The sequence below is a fragment of the Lepus europaeus genome, unplaced genomic scaffold (assembly GCF_033115175.1).
Source record: "Lepus europaeus isolate LE1 unplaced genomic scaffold, mLepTim1.pri SCAFFOLD_119, whole genome shotgun sequence".
Lineage (NCBI taxonomy): Eukaryota > Metazoa > Chordata > Mammalia > Lagomorpha > Leporidae > Lepus > Lepus europaeus.
The window spans coordinates 474,116-485,137 of record NW_026909031.1 but is presented as its reverse complement, the minus strand read 5'-3'; the positions used below and the strand labels follow the sequence as shown (position 1 = coordinate 485,137).

Below are 11,022 nucleotides of genomic sequence, written 5' to 3'. Positions count from 1 at the left end.
TGCCATACACTGATGGGAAGAATGTGTATTGTGCAACTGTGGATTGAACAGTTCTGTAGATATCAGTTAGGTCCAAGTGGAACATAGTGTCAATTAGCACTGTTGGTTTTGTTGATTTTGTCTAGTTGATCTGTGCATTGATTATAGACAGGTATTGAAATCATACATTAGTACTGTATTCAAGTCTATGTCTCTGTTTATTAATATTCATTCATATTTACTTTAAATAGCTGATACACCCTGTACTTGGGTACATATGTTTATTATAGTCATATCTTCATGTTGAATTGAATTATATAGTGCCTTTCTTTCTCACTTTGAATAGTTTTTGTGTTAAAGTCTATTTTTCCAGTATTAGGATGGCTACCCCTGTGCTTTTTTGCCTTGTTAGCATGGGATATACTTTTCTTCCTTTTACTTTTTGTCTGTGTGTATCTTTGTTGGTGAGATGTTTCCTTTAGGCAGCAAACAGATGGGTACTATTCAGCCAATGTGTATCTTAACTGGAGAGTTAGCACCATTTAAGTTCATGTTTACTATTGATAAATAATGACTTTTCCCTACTATTTTTCCATAAATATTCCTATTGTTTACATTGAATTTCCTTTGTTTTTACTGGCAGATTTTCTTCCTTCACATTCTTGCATAATGATGACTATCTTTCTTTGTTCTTATGTGTAACACATCCATAAGCATCTTTTGCAAGGCTTTTGTAGGCATCTTTTGTAAAATGAGTAGTGACAAATTCTTTCAATCTCTGTTATGGAAGGTGTTTATTTCACCTGCATTCAAAATGAGAGCTTTGCAGGGTACAGTATTCTGAGCTGAGTTTTTTTTTCTCTTAAGTCTTGGACTATTTTCTCCTAGTCTCTATAGTTTTCCACGTGTGTTACATCCCATATGACTATCTTTTTCATACCTTTCTTCAATACCTCTTTCCCCTCAGTCTAGTTACAAACATGTTACCACATTCTAAAAGATCTTTTTCTTTATGCTCTCACCATTGATTACTTCCCAAATTTTCATTGTGTTGCAAAAGATAGGATTTCAGTCTTTTTTATGGCTGAGTATTATTCTGTAATGTATATATACCACATTTTATTCATCCAGTTATTGGTTGATGGACATCTGCATTGATTCCATATCTTAGCCATTGATAATTTAGCTTCTATAAACCTGGGGACATCACACCCCTTTCATTGGCTGATTTCATTCCTTTTGAGTAAATTCCCAGGAGTAGGATGGCTTGTTCATTGGTTTATCTATTTCCAGATTTCTGAGGATTGTCTGTACACTCTTTGATAATAGTTATACCTATTTACATTGCCAACAACAGTTTATTAATGTATGTTTTTTCTCCCATCTTTGCTGCATTTTTAAAAAAATTTTGAGTTATAGCCACTCTAACTAGCTTGAAGTAAAACTTCCTTGTGGTTTTTATTTGCATTTCCCTGATGGCTAGGTGACCCTGGGTATTTTTCCCCAAGTTTGGGGGCTGACATTCTGGCATAATGGGTTAGGCTGCTGCCTACAAGACCAGAATCCCATATGGGCACCAGTTCAAGTAGCAGCTGTACCACTTTCAATCCTGCTCCCTGCTACCATGCCTGGGAAAAGCTCAAAAGATGGCCCAAGTTATTGGGTACTTCTGCCCATGGGGGATATCCAGAAGAAGCTCCTGGATCCTTGGTTTGTCCTTGTCCAGCTGTAGACATTGGATTCACTTGGGGATTGAACCAGTGGATAGAAGACCTCCCTATCTGCATCTATCCCTCTCCCTCTGTAACTCAGCCTTTCAAATAAAATAAATCTTTAAAAAAATAAATAAATAAAAACACCCATGTTTGTTCTGTTCTCATTCTGCCATCACTTCCCCAGCCAACTGAGTCTGTAGTGGTTTTCTATCACCCAAGAATCTCATTATGTCTCTATGTTTCCTAAAGAGCCAACACCTTGCAGGCATAGCCTGCATGTTATCTGGGTTCAGGCAGCGTACCAGGCAACACAGCACTGTTAGGACCACTGCCTTTACAACCATAGTTGTGGACACCTCCACATCCCAGCTTGGGTTATTTCTTACAAAATTCAAGTTCTTTCCACATTCTCAAAGTGGTTGTTACTAAAATCTCATTCCTTGTTCCCAATGCTGATTGAAAATAAAAAGCACAAGTTTAAGCATAAAAGAAAGAGACAATTTAATCTATTGAAGATGAGGGGGTAGCATACTTCTGTCCCAGGATTTGCCACTCTGCTTGAAAGAGGATGATTTGGGGATTTTAAAGGAGGCTACAAGGAAGGAGGAATCAGGAATAGAGGATCAAAGAATATGGACAGCTGCATGTGAAGTGAACCATGATGGATTCTGGCCCAATTTATCTTTGCACAGCTTTATCTTGCAGGTGCCTCCTCATTCCACAATGATGCCACACTAGCATTCCTCTCCCTGTAATGAAAACCAGAAAGATTATTATTTTTCCACCAGAATTGTTCAGTCCCATAGCAGGAGGAGAGCCATAGATTAAAACATATAACCAACCTGAGTGTGTTTATCTTGGTGAGCTAAGGAGATAGTTGCGGAATTATCAAAGATGTCTACACAGTATTCTGTTTCAGGGGAGGCATTTTTCCCCCTAGGCAACTGTAGCTTTAGAGAACTACTTGCCTCAGTAGGAAACTTCTGTTATTTATTAAGCACAGTCCTCTGGTTCTATCATTTATGACACTTTGAATATAATTGGCCAAGGCTTCAATGTGCCAAATTTAGTCCCAATTCCTAACTGTGAGACAGAGATAATAAGATCCTACCAGTAGAAGACGTAACTGTGAGGCAAGTTTGGGAAACTGGCAGACTTCTGTATGTTTTTCTATTTTCTTTGAATAAAAAGGAGGCCCAAGTACATCATCGCTAACCCAGGAGCAGCCAAGGCCATCAATATTCCCCTTTCAATGCTGTGGATATTTATTCTTGTGCTTCCTCTAAGCTGCAAGGGATGGGAGAGTGCTTTGAGCTCAGCTTTCTGGGCTAAGATACCTTGTGGCAGTGCTATTGATTCTGAAGTTTCTGGTAGAGTTACTACTTCATATCCAACCTTTGATTTTCCTGTCCTGTGAAGCTGTTTTGATACATGAAGAGTTCCCAATCTGTAACCTGTAAGGGGATATCGGTCAGATCCAGCCTAATAAGACGTATCTGTTACATGACCTATAATCAGTCACATGGTTTCCTCAGGGGAGTCTGAGGGCAAGGTGGATGGATTAAAATATGATTCAGTTTTACAGGAACATTTCAGTTATCAAATAGTACAGGTTGGTCTTTACCATAGGGCCTGAAGTAAGCAGTAAGATCCTTGTTGTTACAGAAGCGGCAGCACATAGTAAGCTGTATGCACTGTGGTGAGATGACCAAAAGTGAGCTCTCTGTCTCCTGCAGTACTTCACAAGTGGCTGTTATTCTCAGACACCGCAGCCAGTCTTTGGTGGAATGTCCACATTTTTGAAATGTATACCATTGGTCATTTTATTTTCCCCAAATTTTGAGTCATTCCTTCCAGTCCTAATCCTTGCTTCTCATGTACAAAGAGGTCAAAGCCCTTTCTCAACACCTCCCTGTGTGTGCTGTAGGTGCTGCATATAGAATCTAACACTACATGAGAGGATGGCAGCTATCACTTCTAGTTAGCATCTCTCTTTTGAAATTGGGGTACTCTTTAATGGGTATAGGTCTATCAGAGTCTTTTGTGACAGTTACTACCAGGCAACCACACATAATGACCCTCCCTTTAAAGCCTCTTGGTTTTAACCTAATTTTGTTTAGGATTAAAACCTGTGATTCCATCTTGATATTTATTTCCTCTTTGTGATCATGATCTTTTGGGAGGCACAATGCTGATCAGCCATCCTGCAGCTAAATTTTACTTATCCCTCATTGCCCAGTTAGATTTGACCCAGTATTGATCTGGTGCCATGTTGGAAGGGAAGTCATGACAAGGAGGCATTTTCAAAGAACAATTTTGTCCCAATTTGAGCAACAGAGAGGTTAAACAAGTGGCTCTCAAACTAAATTTACCTGGAGTCCATTGTTAAACTTAGTTTTGTTTATTCTGTAGGTTCCAATCATCATCTCAAAGTGCCAGGCATTATCCTGCTGAGAATTGTACTTCTGTAGACTTCTTACAGGCAGTAGGCACACAACTCAAATAGGGAAACACCAAGCACAAGATAAATCAGGTTGACATCTTAAAAATAATGAATAGGGATACAATCAAATAGTAGACATGATAACTGACAGTTCATGTAAGTACAGCATGAAAGGTTGAGTATCCATGTTAGTCTCAGACCCAGAAAACTCTCAAAGTTAGCAGTCTAAAAACAATGAACAGAGTTACAGACTAAAAGCAGGTATGTTATAGTTTGTTGATTGGCTATTTGCTTTAAATACAGTAACTAAATTTCCTTTGCCATATAATCTCACACTTGGAAAATTCTCCAAATTAAAAGGCAGATCTATGACAAAGCTAGATTTTTTTTAAAGCTACAGTGTCTAGTGTTTTGGAATTTTTGGATCTGCTAAAATATGAGAAGTCCATTTACTCACTGCAAGACTGAAAACCCTACAAGCCAGGCATTTTATGGATGAGATTTAGATATGCAAATGTTTCCAAATATAGTTTCTTATGAGAACAGATTCTGATGAATTCATGAAGACAATCACATTGCCCCCCCCCCACATATACCATATTTATAAAAATTTTTGAATGTTAGAGCAATTAAGTGGAGGGAGTGGAAAGTAAACACTTCTTCTATGGTTACAGAACAACACTTTACCAAAATACAGTAAACCACTGAAATCACAGGAACAGTTTTCCTGAACCTAGAAGGTGAAACATTGAAATATTAGAACCAACAACACTTTGAATGAAAGATGGAAATCCCCAGATGTCATTAATTCATTTAGTCTGATTAATTTTTGTCCTGTTTTACATTAGACACTTTTTTTTTTGACAGGCAGAGTGGACAGTGAGAGAGAGAGACAGGGAGAAAGGTCTTCCTTTGCCGTTGGTTCACCCTCTAATGGCCGCCGCGGTAGCGCACTGCGGCCGGCGCACCGCGCTGTTCCGATGGCAGGAGCCAAGTGCTTATCCTGGTCTCCCATGGGGTGCAGGGCCCAAACACTTGGGCCATCCTCCACTGCACTCCCTGGCCACAGCAGAGAGCTGGCCTGGAAGAGGGGCAACCGGGATAGGATCGGTGCCCCAACCAGGACTAGAACCCGGTGTGCCGGCGCCGCAAGGTGGAGGATTAGCCTGTTGAGCCACGGCGCCGGCACATTAGACACTTTCTAGGTGTTCTGGGATTTTCCCCCCAAGTTTTGGACATTCTTACCTATTCCGTTGATTTTAAAGCAGCCAGAAATCTGTATTTAAGAACATTGCTTAGAGTTTTAGACAAGAATCAGAATTATTGATACAATGTCTCAGAACTTATCTGACAGGTTTATGAAATTGTCCCTATTCAATCTCTGGGCCAGTGATGGGAAGGAGTCCCTCAAAGTAACTGTTCAAAATAAGGACACTTTTCATTGTGAAATAATATCCACCCACTTAGAATGATTTAATCAGTTACAGACCTGATGTAGTCATACTTATAGTGATCACCAAATATTGGAAAATGAGTAAACACCCAAAGCAATCTTTGCTCTTTGCAAACAATGAGAATTCAACAAAGAAAGCAAAGAACACAAGAAATTACCTGAGTGAAACACAAATGGTTTTCTTGGCCAGGTACTAAGGGGTAAAACCACTAGTATAGAATCAAGTTATCCTGTCATCTAGGATTTTAAGATAAAAATTTGCTGTCCAGTCATACTAGAGTCAGAACTGGAGAGGAAAAGAGCATGCAGAAACTGACCTTAAAGCCAAGGAATAGAGTCCGCAATTAAACTACATTCTAGAAGATGGTCAAAACAATGAAAGGAAAACAGATTAAAAGAACTGTGGTACAGCTGATGCTTGGTGCAGGACTGAGGCCATTTCTAATTAGAAGACAAAAATGGGGGTAGGGCTGTTGATTGTAACAATTTAAAGTACTCAAGTAAAAGTATTAAATGAATGGATTACCCTAAAATTAAAGAGCAGTTTTAGGTTTCACTTGTGTTGAATGATTACTGTTCAATGATTAAAAAGAAGAAAATCTCAGAAATTCAACATAAGTATCTTGAGGCTCTTCATGTTGGAAGCCTTTTGCAAGTGGAATACTGATAACAGTAATGAGATCATGTACTGAGAAAGGAAAGGATTTTGAGGCCATATTCCAAGAAAGGAAAAATTGAGAAAACAAAATTTTTTATGTAGCTGCTACTTCTCAGGACCCAGAGGATACATATATCTGTTTTTAAAGACAGAAAAGTAAGAGAAAGCTTAAGCTGTCTCAAATGTCAAAGTTAGTTTTGGTCACTTGAGAGGTAGATGGAGAAAGTAGTCAATCCTGCTACATTCAAAACAAAAAGGAGACCAGTGACCAGGCTGTGATTGTGCTAACTTGAGGCAGAGTTCAAGCAAAGGCAACCTCAGCAGCACTGCTTCCTCAGGGGCTTGAATCGAACAGTGGGACCAACTGGGTGCTCTTTTGGTTTTCCTGTCACAGCGGAGCTTTTTTACATCCCCTCTTTTTAAACATGTACTGGGTAACTTCCTTAGGCCCTGACTCTATCCATGTTTTTTTCTTTCCAAGTTAATCATTTTCACAAATTAATCACTAAAATAAAAAACAGTCAAAAAAAAAAAAAAAAGGATGCTGTAAGAAGGTGGGAGTCAGAATATTAGGAGAGTAGAATAGGGACAGCCGTATGTTGTTCTTCAGCTGGGCAATAAGGGGCTGGCCGGAGTCACAGTGGTTATCTCATCTAGTTACAGGCTCAGATCATGCTGAAGTTCCTCACTAGTCAGTAATGCCAAACTCTTCAGACCAGGGTTTGGATGGCCAGTGGTCTTCAATGCTTTTTGCTCTGGGCCTAAAATTCCCCTAAATGAAACTCCTTGAGTCTATTCCAGTCATTAAGGTGCTATCTGATTATAACCTTCCAGGGCTGGCTATAAAAGTCCCTCAATTCAGTGAGTTAATGTAAGGAAGGAAGGCTAGAGACAGGGGTCTGACGGTATATAAAATTCAATACATTATTTAGGGTCTCAGTTTCAGTTGTAATAAAAGAATTAAGCTATGAGAAGATGTGCTGAAACACTAAGGATATACAAATATTGATTTTTAAATTCCTTATGTATCTTCTGTCCATGTCGCATTTGTAATTGATTACAAATCAGACTTGACAGATTTAAGCTTTGTTGGGAAAGAACTTCAAGGAGCTATGGATCTTCTAAATAGATAATAAATAAATAAATCTTCTTTAAAAGAACTTAGAAGCTACATAGATGCCACAGATTAAAATAGGAAGTTAATTAATGTTTCTTCAAGGTCTCATTATTTCCAGACAGGGTATTTTCAGGCTTGTGTGTTTCCTTTAGTATCATACATAAACACACTTCAGTTCAAACTGTAGGAAGTCTAGATAGCTGGATGAGTTTTAACAATCCACTGATCACTGAGAAAGCACAGAAAGCTGACTGGTGTCAGAGTGAAAGAAACAGACCGTTCTTTTTCCCAATCTGCTGTGGGTAAAGCAAAGAGGTGTTCAGAGCCTCAGACATTTCAGTCCTGAGACTCTTGAGATTCCAGCCACCATTAACAGAAGTTCGGATAACAAATCTTTAAAACTCTGTGAAGATGATCAAAGATGCATTTCTTAGCCATCCTCGCTTAACTCTAATTCTATTTTCAAACAAATCTACATTTATGCAAAATAAACATCTTATAAAATTTAACCTTCACTTGTGATAAGAATTTAAAAAACTGCTGTGATCAAGGAACTTCCTCCATGTAGCTGAGGTGGACACTCGAGAGTATGGCGACAGTGGTTTCCGTCTCTTAGTATTCTCAAGTTGTGTAAGCTTCTGCTGAGTGTGAGCATGATCTGTGATTCCCTCTGATGATTACAGTATGGGAATTGTGAAGAGTTTTGCAGATGTTTTACAATTCCAAAATGATTAATTAAAAATAGTACAAAAGTAGGTTATACTGGATTATCCTGATTTAAAAATCATAGGTGACAAACTGTCTTTCCTGAATGAACAAAGTGATTTGAGGTAGTCCTCAAGGTCAAGAACTGGGACTAGCCTCTAGGAATGGACTCAGACAAAATATGAGATTACAATTGCATGTGACTTTGAGAAAGTAACTTTGTGATGATATTATACAGCAATAGAACACTAATTCACTAATAAAGACGATCTACAAAAATCAAACAAAGCAAAAATCCCAAATACAACATCTATATACTATTTCCCTTTGAAATTTCAATGATACATTAATACCTATAATATTCACTTTTTCTCATTATTATTCTAGGAGTAGGAGCAGAAAAATAAAATAAAATAAAATACCTCCAGGAACTGGTAGGAAACAAACTGTCAATATATAGAACCCTTGGGGAAAAAAACCCATGGATTTATACTGATAGAAGTAAAAAAATATGTTGAAAATTTGAGAGCTCTTAAAATGCTGTGCTGAGACCACATGCATTAAGGAAGCTTGTCAGTCGGTTCCAAGATTTTGGAATAGGGAGGGAGCTTACTGATCTAGCCCAGATGAAGATAGTTTAATAAAATTGGTGATAGTGTAGTCTAAGGCAAGAGTTAGGGAAAAAATGGCAGAGGAAACTCTTCTGTAATTAGAGGGACACAGTGGACCTACATGGAGGGCTTGGGCACCCACAGCTTGGAATTCAAATAGCTGAGAGCCGAGGCACTAGCACTGGAAAGTGAGGTGAGATGAGACTGCAGTAGCCTGAGACACTGGCCAAAAAGCAGCAGGAAGGGACTAGAGGGAATGAGGCTTGAAGCCCTGTGTGGGAAAGTACACTAGCCTAACTAGAGGAGATAAAAAATAAAAGGGACAGTACAGACACGTTTCTCTTGAATCACCTTACAAAGACATAGGAGCCAACAGAGTAAGTGCTATTTTGGACATATGTAACAGCTGTGCCAGCTCTGGGCCGCAACCAGCAATCAGCTGAGTGGAGACTCCAGACTCTGGTAGGGAGAAATAACAGGCGGCTAGGAACTTGTGACTGTGTGATGCTTCTGAACTGGGATTGTGGAAAAAAACCCTGAGGGTGTGTGGGAGAACTCAAGGTGTGGCTGAGACTTTGAGTCTCATTGGGAGTTGCCACAAGCTCAGACAGCCCTGGTTACCCGGGGGAGACATTGCAGGGGAATATGAACTTATACTGAGGACTGCACAGATCATTTGTGTGGTCCTTGGAACAGAGCAGACGAATATTATGCCAAATCGTGCTAGCACTCAGGCACTGATTGCCATCGAGGAGAAGAGCTCAGCTGAGCAGAATTGCTTCCCATTTGATTAAAAAATAAAAAGGAGGAGAGATTTACCATGCCAAACCTGGGAGTGTCACCTTAGGCATGCCCTTAATCTTGAAAAACTGAACAGAGATCTCTGGCCACACCCACCACAAGTCTCTAGAGATTCAGACAGTCCAATTATCTACAAAGTCATTGTAAAACAATAAAAGGCACTGAAGTGGGGGGGGGGAGAAGAAATCATGAGTATCTCCACAAATGCCAAACCACAATTGGAACAATCCAAGAAACAAGAATAAGGAAGACAATATGATACTCCCAAAAGAACATGACACTTGGCCAGCATCGTGGCTCACTAGGCTAATCCTCCATCTGCGGCACCAGCACTCCGGGTTCTGGTCCTGGTTGGGGTGCTGGTTCTGTCCTGAATGCTCCTTTTCCAGTCCAGCTCTCTGCTGTGGCCCGGGAGGGCAGTGGAGGATGGCCCAAGTGCTTAGGCCCTGCAACCACATAGGAGAACAGGAGGAAGCACCTGGCTCCTGACTTCAAATCAGCGCAATATGCTGGCCATAGTGGCCATTTTGGGGGTGAACCAATGGAAGGAAGACTGTTCTCTCTGTCTCTCTCTCTCTCTCAGTAAAAGATCACAGGAAGTTCAAATATATATTAGAAATATCTTTGGAAAAATGACAGGGCAAGTCCCTACTTACCAATAGTCATAATGAATGTAAATAACCTCAACTCTCCAGTTAAAATTTGCAGACTGGCTGAATGGATTAAGGAACAAAACCCATCTACTTGCAGCTTACAAGAAACACATCTTTCCAACAAAGGTGCATACAGACTGAAAATGAAAGGTTGGCAAAAGATATTCCATGCAAACCAAAATGAAAAATGAGCTGGCATAGCCATCCTAATATCAGACAAAATAGACTTTAACAACAAAACTGTTAAAACAAAAAGGGGCACTATATAATGATTAAGGGATCAATCCAACAGGAAGATGTAACTATTATAAACATTTATGCACATAGTTACAGGGCACCGGGATATTTAAAAGATATGTTAAGAGACTGAAAGGGGACGAAGACTCCAATACAGTAGTAGTGGGAGAATTCAATACTTCACTTTCAGCAAAGGACAGATCAACCAGACAGAAAATCAACAAAGAAACTGTAGATTTAATTGACATATAGACCAAATGGATCTAACAGATATCTATAAAACTTTTCATCCTGCACTTAAAGAATATAAATTCTTCTCAGCAGTACATCAAACCTACTCTAGGACTGACTACATACTAGGCCATAAAGCAAGGCTTAGCAAATTCAAAAGAATCAAAATCATACCATGTGTCTCTCAGACCACAATGGAATGAAGCTAGAAATCAGCAACTCAGGAATCTCTAGAGCATATGCAAATACATGGAGACTGAACAACATGCTCCAAAATGAACAGTGGGTCGTACAGAAATCAAAAGAGAAATCAAAAACTTTCTGGAAGTAAATGATAACAAAACAACATATCAAAATTTATGGGATACAGCAAAAGCAGAGTTAAGAGGAAAGTTTATGTCAATAGGTGCCTACATCAA

General features: G+C 39.3%; 1 protein-coding gene across 4 annotated transcripts in view; it reads right to left on the bottom strand.

Annotated features, from left to right (window-relative positions):
- Positions 1–2,225: 2,225 nt before the first annotated feature.
- LOC133754506 (ankyrin repeat domain-containing protein 26-like) overlaps positions 2,226–11,022 on the bottom strand; it is a 71,234-nt gene continuing 62,437 nt past the window's right edge. The window contains exons 9-12 of one of the 4 annotated variants that reach the window (XM_062184969.1): positions 4,825–4,870; positions 4,067–4,191; positions 3,032–3,148; positions 2,226–2,443 (exon numbers count right to left, since the gene is read on the bottom strand). In XM_062184969.1, coding sequence (XP_062040953.1) covers positions 3,074–3,148; positions 4,067–4,191; positions 4,825–4,870 — 246 coding nt within the window. In that variant the 3' untranslated portion in view covers positions 2,226–2,443; positions 3,032–3,073. Of the gene's footprint in view, positions 2,444–3,031; positions 3,149–4,066; positions 4,192–4,765; positions 4,871–11,022 lie in introns of those variants that run through there. The other 3 variants (XM_062184970.1, XM_062184972.1, XM_062184971.1) reach the window with 3 other exon arrangements.